The sequence below is a fragment of the Chenopodium album genome, chromosome 8 (assembly GCF_948465745.1).
Source record: "Chenopodium album chromosome 8, dcCheAlbu1.1, whole genome shotgun sequence".
NCBI classification, from domain to species: Eukaryota; Viridiplantae; Streptophyta; class Magnoliopsida; order Caryophyllales; family Amaranthaceae; genus Chenopodium; species Chenopodium album.
The window spans coordinates 33060440-33077727 of NC_137841.1; the positions used below are offsets into that span (position 1 = coordinate 33060440).

Below are 17288 nucleotides of genomic sequence, written 5' to 3' on the forward strand. Positions count from 1 at the left end.
CCTTCTGTGAGCTCGACTATGACGTGCTCCCCACTGGGAAGTGGCCTGGCCATTTCCTCTTTTGCGGGCTCAAAGTTTTCCATTGCAGCTTCTGTTTATCCTTTTCCCTGTGATATTCTTCACGCTTCCTTTTCCTCGACTTCCTCTCAGGTTGCTCAGTGGGCCTTCTCTCTGAACCAGGCTGCTGTTTGGTTCTTGCGGGCTACTTTAGGGCGGTTATGTAACATTGCTAGGCTGTCTTTTGACTTCCCCGGAGCTTTGCTGACCGTCCCTCATTAGTTGTGTAAGCCATCGCAAGGTGATAGGTAGATACCACTCCGCCTATTTTGTGGATGAGTGGTCTTCCCATGATCACATTGTAGGGTGAAGGGGAGTTTATCACGAGGACTTCCTGGACATCATGCCTTCTTGATCTTTCCCCTACTCGAACTGAGAGTTCGATTATACCCTCAGGGGTAAGCCTTGATCCATTAAACCCAGTGATTTCGTAGCTCACCCTCTTCAGGTCTTTTCTGTCCAACTTCAGCTCGTTGAACGCACTAATGTATATGATGTTGGCTGAGCTACCTCCGTCTATCAGTATTCTATCCATCTCCCAGTTTGCGATTCTCATTGTCACCACCAGCGGGTCATCATGGGGGTAAATTATGCCCTTCTGGTCATACTCGTCAAAGGTGGCCTGCGGCTACGGGGGAAGAGGCGGCCATCTGCGCTTATCATTGTCATCTATTTGATGTATCATCGCCCGCAGGTCAGCTCGCACTCTGTTGACTGTCCCCCCATGTATTGGGCCCCCGCTGATAACGTACACCCTGCCTTCTGGCTTGCCATCTACGTCCCTGTCTCCAGGTGGGCCCCTCTGACTTCCTCTGCGGTTAGGGCAACATGCTCTATCTTCATCCCTCCTTCTGGGAAGGTCATCGCGCTGCATAAACTGATTCAAGTACCCTCTCCTGACCAAGTCTTCTTTGTTGTTTTTCAAATGCGTGCATTCTTCAGTGGTGTGACCATGATCTCTATGGAAGTCACACCACATGCTGGTATCACGATTTCTGTGAACCATCCTCGAAGGTCTCTGCCACTTGTCATCAGCTTTGTTCACGCTGAATATATGAGACCTGGAATGGGTTAATGGGGTATATTGGTCAAACCTTCCAAGCCTTGGCCCTCTCTTTGGGTCTGACCTTCTCAGTCCTACTGCTCTGTCCGCTTCTCCGCGGTTTTGCTCAGCCCTGCTCGGCTGGTCCACCCTGAGTGTGTTCTCTGCTCGGGTGACCTTTGCCCCCTTAACTGAGTCACCAGGTGCTTTCCTACCAAGGATTGCTTTGTTAGTCTCGTCTGCTCTGATGAACTCGTGCGCTTTGCCCAGCACTTCAGCAAGTGTTTTGAGGCTCTTACGTCCCATATACTCTCTAAAGGGTGATCTTGGTAGTAAGCCACTCTGCATTGCTAGTAGCGTTACCTCCTGGCTCATATTTGGGATGGTTGTTGCCTTCTTGTTGAATCTGGTGATGCACTCCCTCAGGGGCTTGTCTTTCCCTTGAACCAACGACATCAGCTCGGTTGTCATCTTGGTTCGGTCTACCAAGGTTATGAAATGCTCCATGAACATTCTCTTCAACTGGCTATACGAGTATACGGAACATTTGGGAATGGCTCCATACCACTCCGTTGCCAGCCCCGCCAGGGCCGGCAGGAAAGCTTTACACCAGACTGAGTCTGTCATATTGTAAAGTACCATATGGTTCTCAAAAGCTGAATTGTGGCTTTTGGGTGTTGTGGTTCCGTTGTATCTGCAGCTTGAAATCTTCACTTTCTCCATTGGTTCCTCCAAAATCTCCCGACAAAATGGGGAATCATTTGGAACAACCTGGATTCGCGCTCGTTTGTCTTTCTCCGGGCTGGGTCCTCGCTCTGAGGTCGGTGACCTGCTACGTGGGACTCGCTTCTCCGGGCTAATTCGGGCAGGGGTTATTTCCTCCACACTCCTTTCTCGATTCAGGTTACGAGCTTCCAGCTCCAACACCTTCTTCCTCAGCTGAATGAGCTCTTTCTACTAAGGGGTGAGGGTCGAGGACGCCGGCTTTTTTGCTACGGGCTCCGTAGCTGCCGTTGTCGGTGACGGACTTGCCCCCTTACCCATATTGGTGAGGACCGCAGTCATTGCAGCCAGCTGCTCCTTACTACACTTAGAGAGGTTCTGCATAATGGCTGGCATATTTACGGGCTGCTGCTTCTGAGCTGTGGGTGCTGAAACAGTGAGTTCATTGTTCGCGCCTGTTAATGGCATTCCGTATTTGAAAATGGAGCTGGATCCCACCGGGCCGACTGGTTTCGACGCCCCTTTAGCAGCAGCTGATGTCGATCCGATGGGGTTGGATTTCTGCGAGATGGTCGATTTGGAGTTTTCGGCGGATCCTTTTGGATCGACGGTTACTGGGGGTGTTTTTTGCGGTGTTTGGCTGGTCTCATTAGTTTTGGACATGGGTGTCTGCACAGTTTCTTCTCCGGCCATGGTGGTTAGTTAACTAGTCCCTAGCTCAATTGGTGAACCTCATGTTAGATGATCCGACCCCTCCTTCTAGCGCCAATTGTTCCAGGTGCGAATCCAAGGGTTCTGCTGGGCGAACTGGGTCCCGTCAACTACCTACACAAGGTAGCACACGTAAACTGCCCTCGGGGGTGGCTCGAGGAACCCCCCTCCGAAGCTTAAGTTAGAGAGTGTTTAGAGAGAGAAAGTGTACTTAGAGAGATGTAGAAAGTATAATGACTTAATTGTCTTACCCTCTTTCCGTTGTACTTTACCCTCTATTTATAGGCGTACCATCTCCTTTTTGGAGAGTTCAGCCTAGTCAGCCCTGCGGGCTGACTCTGCCAGGCTAGTGAGCCCTCCTTTAATTGCTTTCTTGGCAGTGAGTGCGCACCCAGGGGGCTGGGCGATAGTTCAGCGGGAGCTATCCTATACAACTAGCCCCTCAAGAGGTTGTATGAGGTCACTCATGCCGACTGTTTGCTTGTAGGAACATTCTTCTTATATGAGCCCAGCTGGAAGGAATAGCTCAGTAGGAGCTATCCCCTACACCAACCATTATATTTTTAACGTGCGAAAATAAAGTTATCTGCTCGGAATCTAAGCTCGGGTATTGTGCTGTCTGTTTCTCGAGAACGATAGGTCTGTAATAAATGTTCATTTGTCGTCCCCCATAAATGAGGGAATAGACCATATTTATAGGGTCTTTTGGGGAAGTGTGCCCTCCCTAGGTTTGATGACCTAGGGACTAGGGCACGACGTTTTGCAGATAACTTTATCAACAAACAACTAAAGAAATCAAGAATCAACAAAATATCAAGAACAATTATACTACGAAGAATTAAACCAAACAAACATGAAATTGAACAAAGCAATAAAGATGAGTGAGAAATGCTCATTGATTGATTAAGAAGATCTTCAATACAATTGTAACCATTGGATCTTCAATCTCTTAAACCACCATTGAAATCCCTCACTTTCTCTCTCTAAAACTACTCCTAAACTATCCCTAAATACTAGAGAGAGAAGCTCTCAATTTAACCTAAAATATGAGAGATAAAGTCTCCAAAACTATTCTAAAAAATCATCCTCTAAAATAGAAATTACAAGGCCAATTTATAATAAAATGATCGAGTGGAAACAAGGCCTACCGTGCGCACGCACAACAGGCCACAGAAGATCTGTGCGCATGCACCACCCAAGCTGCGAGGGCCAGCTGGGTCTGCGCGCACGCACAACTATGCCGCGCACGCACCCCTGCTTGGTGCTCGTGGCCTTGCTTCCTTCGCTTGCTTGATCAATCTCTGCGCTCCTGAGCATCCCTATCATTGATGCACTCGAGGCGATGCTTGTGAGAAGGGAAGCTCTTTTATCTTCCAAGCACTTGAACATTCCAAGCCAAAGCGTTGCTTCCAAAGTCCTTGTGCTTGCGGAGCTAGATTGAATTGCATGTTTGGATTCTCGAACTTAGCTCCATCAATCTCCTTGAATGCGCTAGAGCTTCCTCCTTGATAATTAAATTCCGGGAAACTCGACACACCTACAAAACAAGTCAAAGAACAAAGAAACGAGAGAAATAGCCGAGAAATGAATAAAATAATAAGAAAACCATTAAACGCATGCATTTCTCTAAACTAACACACGAAAATTAAGCATTATTCCCTAAAAACACAACATAAAAGACTAAAAGCGATCATAAAAATAAGAAGAAAACCTAGCCTAAGAGTGCCATAAATGGCACGCATCAGATATATATATGCATACATAGCTAGATTGGTTGAAAAGGATACAATTAAATTCACGAGGTTGATTTTAATAAAAACCTATTCACCAATCGGAATGCTAAAGTCTTTTCGTGATTGTTTTAGCAAAATTGCACATATTAAATATGGAAAAATAGATACCAAAACCGCCTTCTAAAAATAGGATTTTGGAAGTGACTTTCAAATAGTCTAAGGGTTTTGAAAATCTAAATAAATGCTAGATTTGAAAGCAAGCTCAAGGAATCCATTATGGGATTAAAGGAAGCATTGCATACAGGAATTGGAACGTGTTTTCTCATGAAGTTAATAAGAGGATTGGCTTATGGAAAAACATAGAAATTCTTATGAATAAGAAGTTTAGTGGGAGCAAAAGTAAATTATATAAAGGTCCAACGAAAAGTTTACAAACTCTATTGTGAAATAACTGTCAAATACTAAATGCTTAGATTTGAAAGTATTTTCAACAATGGACCAAGCAAAAGATGAAACTTAGTACATATTGGGTATTAAGATCTATTGTATAGACTTAATAAAATGTTTGAACGTGTAAAGGAATTTACCATGTTAAAGAGGAAGTGAAGGACTTTAAAAGACTTTCGACCCGTATGTATAAAACTAAGTAAATGTTTGAATTGAGTGTGAGCTAGGTTAAATACTAAGTCAATCAAGAAAGACTCTAGTAGAGACTTTCAACCATATCACATAGCAAACAGTTTAGCAAGACTCTGTTAAATTAGATGAGCTAAAGTGTAACATAGGTGGAAAAGATTGAAAATTATTCTACAATTAAATCCATCATGTATGCTACGATATGGAATCGTCACACGACTTACTTGCTTAGAGAATGTGAAGTATGTATGTAGTACCAATCAACCTGAATCTATGTAATAGATTGTTAGATTATGGCCAAGAACATCCAAAGTACCGGAGATAATAAAGAAGATGTTCTATTGAAAATTCGTTGTTGAACATTAATGATTGTAGGTTGTCAAGTTGAAGATCTCAATCATGAAAATCAGTGGGAGCCATCACTTGGACAATAAATCCTATATCACATATAATCCATGGCACTCTCAAGTTTTATCATCTTATTATGAAGGTGATCAGTAATGAAGATGCTACGATTAGCAACGTAATTATAACTAAACCTATGCAATAAGTGAACGACAACATTCACAATTGCATGAAAGAAATCAAGCATATTAGATATGGGTGTGATTTCTATAAATGGTTTATAAAGAGTGTTACTCTTAAAACATTTGGAAAAACCATTTATCATAAGATGAACCATTAAGGTTTTGGAATAATTTAAAATTTCATGCAATTTTATCACTCCCTTTGCTATTTAATTGTGGTTTAGAATTAAATATCGAGTCCATTCGCTTTTGAGAATATTCAAAATGGGGTAGCAAGAAAACTGTCTTGGATAAGGAAACACCTATTAAGTGAACATTGAATATTATAATCGAAAAGTATCCCTAATCGAGGTCATTTAAGCGATGAATGATTAATGACTATTTGAGATTAGGGTGTAGTTTGATTTAGAGAACCGTTTCTTATACTACAAAGACATGATCGTCATAAATAATTTACACAGGTATTGGTTTAGAACCATACTGGATCAACCTATGAGATTATTTTAAGAGATTAAAAATCGTCATAAGTATACTTCTCATTATTGCTATCAGAACCTTTTTCCTCAACCATGAGTATTGTGAGCATTCTTATTTGAGTACTATCCCGCTTTGATGATTGTCAAACGTCTGCTGTAGACACCCATTTGTGTCTCCCAAAAACCAAACCCAGTGATGAGTACCTTTCACGTCGAATCATAATCGAATGAAGTGAAAGTGTGGAAAGTCTAGTGTTGTGGTTAGTTTCTATTTCTTTTTTTTCTCTCTGTTTTTGAAAACCTATTTTAAGAAAACATCCAATCCAATTTTGTTTGGTCCATAGCACGGGTCCAATAATGGTGTATTTGGGTCGGGTTTGAAAAGAGCTTTCCAACGATATATTATAAGCCCAATTCCGATGAATAATGAGGAAGTTATGACCAAATTACTAAACTGGGCCCGGTTTGATATTTATATGAAGCCCAATGATCTAGAGGAGGGCCTAATATTGATTTATCATTCCTAATGCGATTAGAATTGATTATAGCTAGTCTTCTAGATTCTTCTAGAAGGTTCTTTTGAATCCTAATTTAATTAGCGTTGATAAATTGACTTTTAAGAGTTTTAATCAAAATAAAATAAGTGTTTTAAAGGAAAATACAGTTTTGCCCTCTTGTACGCTTAAATTTTATCAAAATAAGAAAACGCGTGGAAAACTGATTTGCAGCGCCATACGACAGCTTTGTCACCTGGCGACAGAGTGCAGCGTCTGGCGTTGGGCCTAGCGTTTGGTGACAGCTCTAGTATTTGGCGACAGGCACGTTATTGGCGACAGCGGTCGTGTTTTATTCTTTTCGAAACTCTAACTTGTTTTTATCGTATCCAGCTGATTTTCTCTATAAATAGCCTCCTAAAACCTTCGTTTTCCATCATCAATTCTCAATTCTCTCTCTCACCAATTCTCATCAAGAAATTCTTGATACTCTCTCTATCTTTTCTAAATTAGCTTTTTACAACAAAATTCCGCATTCACAAGATTTAGAAACACCTAACCAAGTTCGAAGTTGCCTTCGCCCTAGACGTGAAAGGTTTTAATTTCTGAGGGTTTGGTCCCAAATCTCTATTTTAATTATCTAATTTAATTGTTTGTTTTTTTTTTTCCTTGAAGTTACTAACGTGTGTATTTTGTTATTAGAAAGAGATACGAGGCATCCAAGTAAGTGCTTTAATTGATTTATTGATATTATGATAAAGAAATCATGTCTAGGTTGTTATGATTCCTAGTATCATGTTAGGATGTTTTTATTGATTCCTATTATCATGTTAAGGCGTTTTGATCTTCCTAGTATCATGTTTAGGGTTACAACTATAATTTCTAATATCAAATATGACAATTGTGATTCCTGCGATGCTTCCTATTCTCTTCTTAATATTCTTGTTAGTATCATGTTAGGGTTAAAGCTTTTATCTTTATTGTTTAGTGACTTGCTATGGTTTGTTATCAATCTTGTTAGTATCATGCCTAGGATCTTGCTATTATTATGCTTTAACATGATGATTATTGATTATAATTATTATGATTATGATTATTGTTATAATTGTTATTATGTTGCTTGATTTATTCTATTGTTATTGCTTGATCACGCCTTTTATGCATGTTTAAAGGGAATTTTGTACTTGTAATCACGCTTAATAAGATAATTAATAATCTTGTTTAGGGTTAATTTGATTATAATTCAAGTGGTCACAAATAACAGTTTTGTTTGAGCATTAATATTAAACCAACACAGATTAAATAGGTTTAGGGTAAACCTATTTATAGCATGTTAGTCATAAAGCGCACATGAATACGAGAAGAATAAAGTAGAGGCCTATTATTAGGGCAGGTTCTTTCTCTTTTAGATTGGATTTGTACCTTCATCCCCGAACTTCTAGTCTTGGGGCTATTGCAGTTAACGATATCCTTGATCGTTAAGGGGTGTAACCTTCACCCTGTGAACGGTTTACAAGTTCCTAAAACTTGTTGGCGACTCTTTTTCTCTAGCTTCCTTCCCTTTGGACGCCACCATGCTTAAGTGTATGATCACAGTGGGGTTCAAGTTTGGGGTAAAGCTTGAAATATTCCCTACATCTTCCGTAATAGGGGATTATAACGGCAACACTCGGGCGGCTAGGTCCTCTTAGTTGAGAAGCTACATTAAAAGACTGGAATTGTCCTCCTATTAAAAATAGGGGAAGATGTCTTTGTTGTTAACAAGGCCTCTCGAAGAGCGAAAGTGTAAAATGCATAGCCGTGCTCAGATGGATTTTAGAAATCATCTGTTTATTGATAGTTGAACTCGGATTTAGAGAAACACTTCTGGACGCAATAGGGATGACGAATAAATCATACCTTATAGTTCATGAAGAGGCATTAAGCGACGTCGAAAAAGGGATTTACACTAAAAGCTCACTTGTCCGAAAGGACAAATGGGAGATTGAAAGGAATGGTGTCCTTCGAACAAGTATATTATTCCGATAGGGGTTTGGAAATTATTAGAAAGATAATTATTCAGTGAGGTATACTGATCAGAATGCTTAGGTGGAGGCCAGTTCCGATCAGTAATATTAATACATAATTAATATTACAGCTTAATATTGACTGAACCCTTTGGGTCACACCCAACCAACTAACGAGCCGAAGCGACGAATTAATTTAAAAGTTATTTTTTGAGTCAACCGAGTAATTAATATTTAGACGTCGAAAATTCGAGCTTGGAGCGTCGAAACCGAGCGTCCGAACCAAATCTCAAATGTCGAGCCAAAATTTAGGATTTGGCGAGACGGGAAAATGCTTCAAGTAACAAGTAAAATCCTAGCCATGCGAAAGGATAGAGAAGCACGTTAAATAGGAGCGTGCCACGTGGCTGCGCACATGGCAGCACGCCATGTTGTAGTACACGTGGCAGCGCCATGTAGCAGCCACGTTGGCAACCGCCAAGTGGCAGCAGCCATGTTTGCAGCCACCAAGTGGCAGCGTGCCATGTGGTCGCAAGCCACGTTGGCAGCGCGCCACGGTGGCAACGACATGTGGCAAAGAGGGCCGTGGACTTGGGTGACAATTCATGGACACGGGCCAAAAGGAAGTGGCCCAACCGAACCCAGCTTGGGGCTCAAGGTTGGGTGATACATGGTTAACTCACAATGGATGTGAGTTGCCTTGGGGACCAAGTGAGAAAGTGGTCCTCACCTAACCATGTGACACCTGTTACTTGTTCCTTGGTTTATTTAACTAAGGGTTGAATTCATCAATCTTTCCATGTGGGATCATTTAGTTAAAAAGTCCCGCATTGAACGATGAGTAGAATTCACAAGGAAGATTTCCTTATAAATAGCCAAGGCATGGCTTAGGATTGCTCACTTGAGTAAGAGTTGAAAAAGGCATCACCATTGTGAAAACCTTTTAAATAAGGAAACAGGCAACGATTTGGCACTAGATAAACAAAGGTGTGGAAGAAGCAGCCGTGAGAAGAGGAAAAACCATAAAAAAAATGACGATTGTTCGTGAAGGTTTCCACAAAAAGACCTCTATGTTCTGGCAAACGGATCAGAATTATAGGTACATGGAGAGCATACCGATGGAATGAATGAGAACAGTTAACATAATATAGTCATAGATCTTAAGTTGTAACTTGATCATGAGCGAATTTGTTGATGTTGCACCCACGAAGTATGGAAAGTGCCAAACATTGGGAACTACTCGGGAAAGAGTTAAGAATAGGAAAAAAAAGAAGCAAAAACCACTTAAAATGACGATTGAATTTCGTCTTTAGTTTTCCATAGCAACTGGGGATCAAAAAGCACCAAATTAGGTGACTTATAAAAGGAAAAACAAAGTAAGAGCATGCTATTGAAGACGCTGCTACATATGTCGGTAAGGCCTCCGTTAATTGTATACGAACAAAATACGAGTCCAAAGGTAGGGTAAAAAAGGGTTTTGCTAATGGGAATATAAACTCTTTCGGGAAGCAATAACGCATAAACCATGTCAAACCAAGACCGATCAATATCCAAACGAAACGGATTTGAACTTCTCCTAGAATAGTTTCCAATGTGAAATCAAATTTATAGGATATATATGAGTACTTCAAAAGGTAAATGAAAATCTTTTCTTTTATAAAATTTGCTTTACTAACATCAAAAGATTTCTTTTGGAAGTAGTTATTCTTCCATGCCTTAGGGCGTTTTCTCTTTATCATGCTGACGCATTAGACAATAAAGTCTGCCCGTGGCAAGCATACTTCTTTTGTACCATCTCAGCTTTGCCCCTATATCCTTTTTTTTTGTTAGGGCACACCTTGATAGCTGTTAGAAGAAACCGCACTATAAAGCGAAAGTGCTCTATTTCCTAAACCAGCCAACCCAACCCCATGAATGTGACAAGGGCTGGAACTAGGTCGTCATCTAATTCTCCCTTGGTCAACCTAAATTTGTAAACGCTTAACAAACCTTATACGAGTATAGAGGCAAGCTAAGGGTCGAACCCAAAGGAATGAATTGAAACTATGTTATAATCTAATGTTAAGCTAAATCGAAGAATTGTCAATGGTTGAGTATTGTAACTAGGATAACAAGAATAGAGAATTCAATCAAATTGCTAAACACTAGGGATATAGGTTCCACATGCAAGCTTAACAATCATGCTAATTGATAGATCACCTAATTGATTCAAACATTGCAAGGGACAAACAATAGTTGCAATCAAAGGAATTCAAAGGTTATCTCCTATAAACCAAACTAGGGTTCACTATGAATGATTAACAAGGAGAATCACAATCAAATTCAATCAATTAAAGTAATTCCCAAATGAATTGTTCGTATCATTGTAATTTGCAATGCAATCTAGATTAATCTTATAGGTTGATCACTCCTAGTATAATTAATCACATGCACAACTATGTCAACCAATTTAATTGCAACAATAAATCAATCAAGGATCATCAACTAGGAAAAATCATCAATCAAGCATGCTTCCCCTTCTCCCTAGCAACTAATCTACTCACTAATCATGGTGAAATATAAAGCCAAAACAAATTCAATCACAAACATTTTCATCTAAAACTAAATCAAAAGAAATTACAATCAATCAACAAATTCTCAAAACTAAATAAAAATCTAAACAAAACATTCAAGCATATAAGCAAATTGCAATTGAAGTAAATTCAAAGGAAAGAAATCTCACAAACTTTGATTAATATGAAGAAGAATTCCAAACTTGATTGAAGAAACAATGTTTAATTACAAATCAAATCCAAAGATTATAATCTCTACTTTCTCTCTAACTTCTCTCTAGTTTCTCTCTCTAAAAACTAAGCAAATGAAATATTATCTAAAAGTTGGCCTTCAAAAGGATTTACAAGAGTATATATAGGCAAAGAAGAAAAACTGATCGGCCGCGCCCTCTCCAAGAAGACTCCACGGGCGCGCAGAAATGGGTACATAACCCATAACTGACTCTGCGGGCAATCTGTGCAAAACCCGCGCCCGCGGCACTGCCACCCGTGCCTGCGGCTCAGGGCGCAGCAGATGCCCTGTACCAGGCGAAGCAGGGGCCGCGATCTCTCTATTCTAAAGCGACCTCTCTAGATCTTCCGCGTCCGCGGCTAGACCACGGCCAGGGCGCGCAGAGTTCCTGCCCAAAATCACCAAAATGGTACACATAACCCGCGCCCGCGACCCTTAGGTCCCGCGCCTGCGGCCATGAGAAGAAGCGGAGCAGCCTCTCAAAGCCCTCTCCATGAGGATTGAAACTCCTTTGCTTGGCTCTTTTTGCTCCTCTTGAATCCTTCGCAAAGCTAAGTCCTTAGGAACCTACAAAAGAAACCAAAGAGAGGAAATAGAAGAGAAAAAGAGCAATATAAAAGGAAAACACGAGGAAAAGCACATAAAGGAAAGTAAAACACGAAGAAAGAAGAAATAGAGGAACTAAAGGAGAAATGACCAAAATGATAAAAGAAAAGCATGAAAAATAAGGTGAAAATATCCTAAAACACTACCCTATGAGTGCCATAAATGACACTCATCAGACTTTAAGAAGAATAAATAAGAGAGGAGGTCGGGCCACCAAGTCCCTTGAAGGCTGGAAAACAAAGCGAAAGAGGAAGTAAAGCAACTAAGAATATCTTCCCATGAAAAAGATGGAAATGGCACTATGAAGACAACCTATCACTGAAACATGCTTTGCTCTCACTCCGCTCGTTCCCGCCTGTCTTCCTCCAACCATAGTGAACTTTAAGAAAGACCCTTCATTTCACTACAGTTAGAACCTCACAAACCTTCTTTTATTAGCCTGTTACTCTTATAGCTGGATCCCCTCAACTTTCCCTCTAGGGATGATATCCATGGAGAAAATATAGGGATCCTCGACCCTAGGGTTCCCGAGCTCTGTCGAGTGATAAGTGTCATTTATGGAACTCATTTGGCTTCTTTTAGGATGATTTTGCACGGTTTTACTTACATTTCTTTACTTTGCTATTGCCTTAGAAGTTTTCTTATTTTCTTGCTTTTCTAGTATATTTTGCATTTTCTTCTTTACTTGTTTGATTTTCTTTGTTTATAGGAAGTTGGTGATATTCGAGAATCTTAAATGTTCCCTCCTCAGAGTTTTCAAGTCAAGAGAGAGGTCCCGTTTCTCCATTTGAAGCCCAGGAGAAAAGGAGTTGAAGAGCTTGGTCATTTAAGTTTCGCCTTATGCCGTAAGTGCATGAAAGAGTGGTGTCGAACCCAGTAAGAAGTGCTAAACTTACTGCCTATTGCATCATGGCTCATCCGGAGCTCGCGAGGACAAGTTCGGCCTCACAAAGGGATCTTCCCTGCTCCAGCTGCGTGGGGGTGCACGAGAGAGGAGTGGACGCGCCCCTTCCTTCTCCTTGCTCCGTACCCTTTTTGTACTGGTTGCGCACGATTGTGAGGGGTCGCGCTCTTTGAGGTCATTTTTAGAACGTCTAACTAACTTCCCTTTAATTAATTAGTTTTACTATATATAGTTTTTCTAATTTTTAGAGAGAGAATTAATTAGAAATTAGATTAGATTAGAATTGTTGATGAAATTTTAGAGAGAGAAGCTCTAGATATTGGATGATTGTTCTTGAATTTTTAGAGAAAGAAACTTGATGATGTTGATGAATAGTATTTCAAATATTCTACTTCTATGATTTTGATCAAGGTGTTGTAAGAATTATTTACCTTTAATGTAATTTTATTTTTGATTTTTTAATTTGAGTTGAATTACTTGTTGTTTGGTTAATTAGATTTTGATAAGTTTTACTATATATAGTTTTTCTAATTTTTAGCTTTCTTGTTTTAATTTGCAATGAGTACTTAGTAGTTTCCTTGTTAAGGGTAGGGTGAAGCATGAACATGTGATATTTCATGATTAATTGGGATAATTTGATTAATCATCATTGTGATTAAATTGGTTATTGAAATTTGTGCATGTGTTTGATAACTTGAGGATTGATCAACCTCAACTATCGTGATTGATTGCATATTAGGTTTCAATGACACAATAAATTGATTTGGAATCTATATTATCGATTGAGCTTAATTTGTGATTTTCCTAATGTAGTCATTTGTAGAGACATCTAGCTTGACCCTAGGAAATAGCCTATTAAGTGATTTTGATTGCATTTCTTGCTTTCCTTTGCGTTGTATAATTGATCGATTTCCTTTCCAAATAGCATGTATATCAAGAGTTCATGTGACTCCCGATCCCTTAGCATCCTTTATACTTTCTTGTAATTGTTTAATTGATTTGATTCCCATTAGTATAACCAGCCCGCTCCCTATCTTTCGAAATAGCTTAGCATCAACCTTAGCACTCCCTCCTTCCCTTGGGATTCAACTAAAGTTACCCTATACCTCGGGTTGGTTTAGCTTAATAAATATTGTTTTGGACGGGAAATCTAGACCCCAACGACCTAGGTTCACCCCGCGTCAAAAATGGCGCTGTTGTCGGGGAAGGCATGGTGATTACTATTGTTGCTTGAGTCTATTCCATTTATTTGAAAAATACAAAAAGATTTTCTTTCTTTTATGCTACATTTGTAGCCGTGCTACTAATAATTTCTTTTGAGATTGTGTGTATATAACACGTGGTTGTTCTCTATTGCCAATTTAAGCATGGGAGAAAATTCAAGAATGGCATTAAAGGAACTAGGAGTTCAGGGAGCTTATTGACAGGGGAATAAACGCGTTGTCAATTGTCTATCCCTAGATCAAATACAATTTATACAACCTAAACAAACCTAATACGAGTATAAGGCAAGCATAGGGGTCGAACCACAGAGAACGGTAAACACCACCAAATGTTATCAACAATTAAGCTAGTCCAGAATAGGGGATAAATAAACTAAAGTCTAAAAATGCTAAAACAAGAAATAAAACATTAAGGGAAATGGTTTAGGTATAGCATTCACTTGAACATAAACAAAGGCATAGAAATTGAATTAATTATGAACTAAACATGCTCGAATATCGAAATTAAGAATCCAATCTAGCCGCCTTCCGGGGTCAATTGGCTTCTCCTAACATAGCCTCTATGTTTCCACATTAGAACCATATACTAGGAGGTACTATTAAATAACAATCGATAGTAATGAACCTTAACTAAGTCAACTTCCGTTTCTTGTTAGCAAAGATTCACCTTTAATCAACCAACAATGTGCACTTGCAAGAAGATTAAAGAATATCAAGTATATAAAGACTTTAATCACAAATAAATCAATTCTAAACCCTAGAACATGCTCAAGGTCCAACTACACCACAACCATCCCCTTAATGGGGGAATTACTCACTAATCATGATAATAACAAGATTAATCAACAAATAATCAAGAATCAACATGATCAACAAGCAATACCAACAACTAAAATAATAATCAAAATAAACAAATAAAAATAGAGGAGAGAGAGTAAGAAATTGTTCATTAATTGAAGATGAAGGTCTACAAAGGATTGAACAAGCTCCTTCTTCAAAATCCAAGTTCATTAATGAAGAAAACCTCACTTTCTCTCTCTACCAAAGAAGACTAATCCTAACCTAACCTAAAACTAATTAGAGAGAAGAATAGATAGTTATTTCCCCCCCCCCAAAACGTTCTAAAAAAAGGGACTTATATAGTCCGTATAAAGTCAGCTGAGAAAAGGAGAGGTCCGACCGAACAAATGGGAAGGTTCGGCCGGACTACAGGGTAGGTTCGGCCGGACTACAGGGTAGGTTCGGCCGAACCATGGGTAAGTTCGGTCGAACCTCCCTGATCCTGGTCTGGTCGAACTTCTGTGGTTCGGCCACTCCTGCAAAAATGCCAATTTTCATCTTGCCCCTGCCTCGAAGTTCGGCCGAACCACTGAGCAGGTTCGGCCACACCTTGGTTCGGCCACACCATCAGGAGGTTCGGCCGAACCTCTTCTGAATCATGCTTCCTCTAGCTTCCTTTGAGCTTAGCTTCCTCCTCTTGAAAATCTCGATGGTTCCTACAAAGCATAAGCATGAAAAGCACAATAAGAACAAAGCGGGAAGACTAAGAAAAGGGAGGATAAAGGAGAAAGAAAAGAGAAAGCAAAGCTAAGTAAAAATGCTTAGAAAGAGGGCCAAACAAGTGCAAACGAGGGGAGAATCCTTAGAGAAAAAGGATAAAAGAGTGGCATAAATGCCACTCATCAAAATAAAGAACGAAATATAACAAATCAAAAGCAAATAAAATACGAAAATAGACTAATTCTAATAAAAACTACGAAAAGAACTAAAACACGACAAAATTACCAAAATAAACAAGAAGCTTTATTAAAGAGAAAACAAGAGAAAGAAAAGAAAATAAGATAAAATAAACACGAAAATGACTCTAAAACTACTCCCTAAGAGTGACATAAATGTCACTCATCACTTATAGGTATGAGAGTGGGATTGCTCTACCTACGATACTTGCAAATGATATCGAGATAAGACCTGACATGACTACTTTGATTGAGAGGCGACAATATAGTGGTGCTAAGCATGAGAGCCCTCTCAACCACCTTAAAGAAATATTGCAATACAATCAACGTGAATGGGGTTTCTCAAGAATTCATCCGCCTAAAGCCTTTTCCTTTCTCACTTATTAGGCATGCTCCAGGATGGTTAGATAAGGAGGTGAAGCCTAGTTCTTTGACAACTTGGGATGAGGTTACAAAGAAATTCCTATCCCGCTTCTATCCACAAAAGAAGACGGCCGAGAAGAGAGCCGTCATTCAAGGTTTCATGCAAAAGCCGAGCGAAAATCTTTATGAGGCGTAGGAAAGGTACAAGGAGTACCAAAGAGAATGTCCTCATCATGTAATTCCAACGTACCAAATCATTCAAATTTTCTATGGAGGATTGAGTCCTCAAGGCAAGTCTTGCTTGGATGCCGGTGCCGGAGGCCCTATAATGAAAAAAAACAGAGAATGAAGTAGTGGATGTCATTGAAGATGTGGTCATACACTACATGGATTGGCAAGAGGGGGAGAAAGAGTTGACAAGCAAAGGAGGTGTATCGATGTATTCGGTTGACCACATCAATGCCATAAACAACTTGTCTTCGCAAATCTCGGAACCGGGAAAGGAAATGATCACAGTGAAGGCTAAGCTTGAGAGTGCTTCTTCTAAAGTTCTAGTACATCCCTCTCAAAATAAGGGGAGAGGTACATTTCCTAACTCAAAACCCTTTTCCTCTTCTAGCAACATGTTTAGTGGTTGTATGTATTGTGATTTGTGTGAATCATATGACCATGATGCTTCAAGTTGTCCTTATGCTTCTTTTAGTTGATTTGATGATTATGTTGGCAATGAGAATGAACATGTGAACTTTGTGTCTAATAATAATGTTGTACCTAGACTTGATAGTGAAAGATATAATGGAAATGGGAATTATAATAATGGGAATTTTGATAATTATAACCATAATGGGGGTTATAGAAACCGAGGAATATGAGGTTTCCAAGACAATTGTAACCATCAAGGTTATAGCAATAAAAATCAAGTTAGAAGCAATTGGAGTAACAATCAAAATAGGGGAAATTTTCAAAACAATTGTAAAAAAGGTCCTCCACCCGGTTTTACTCCAAAGTCTTAAATTCAATATGATAATTCTTATAGCCAATCATCTCTTTCAAGAGGTAGTTGTAGCTTGGAGGATGTTATTGAAAATCAAATTAAGGTATTAAACACTTACATGTCATCTAGTGAAAAGAAGTTTAATGACATGATGGCTTATAGCAATATGTTAGAGAACCAAATTTCTCAATTGAAAAATGCTTTGAAAGTGCATGCTAGCCCTTCTTCACTATCATCTCAAGGTGTAGATCCTAAAAGACCAATCACTGCCAT

The 17288-nt window shown here is 39.5% G+C and overlaps 1 protein-coding gene and 1 non-coding gene across 2 annotated transcripts; both read right to left on the reverse strand.

Moving 5' to 3' along the window:
- Positions 1-229: 229 nt before the first annotated feature.
- Positions 230-613, reverse strand: LOC145642915 (uncharacterized). Its single transcript, XM_081694073.1, has one exon. It carries the CDS (start codon positions 611-613, stop codon positions 230-232), a length of 384 nt encoding a protein of 127 aa, XP_081550199.1.
- Positions 614-16155: 15542 nt separating this feature from the next.
- On the reverse strand, positions 16156-16261 carry LOC145557070 (small nucleolar RNA R71). The gene has a single exon (XR_014092146.1). It is a non-coding gene; the product is annotated as a small nucleolar RNA R71 (small nucleolar RNA).
- Positions 16262-17288: the final 1027 nt, after the last annotated feature.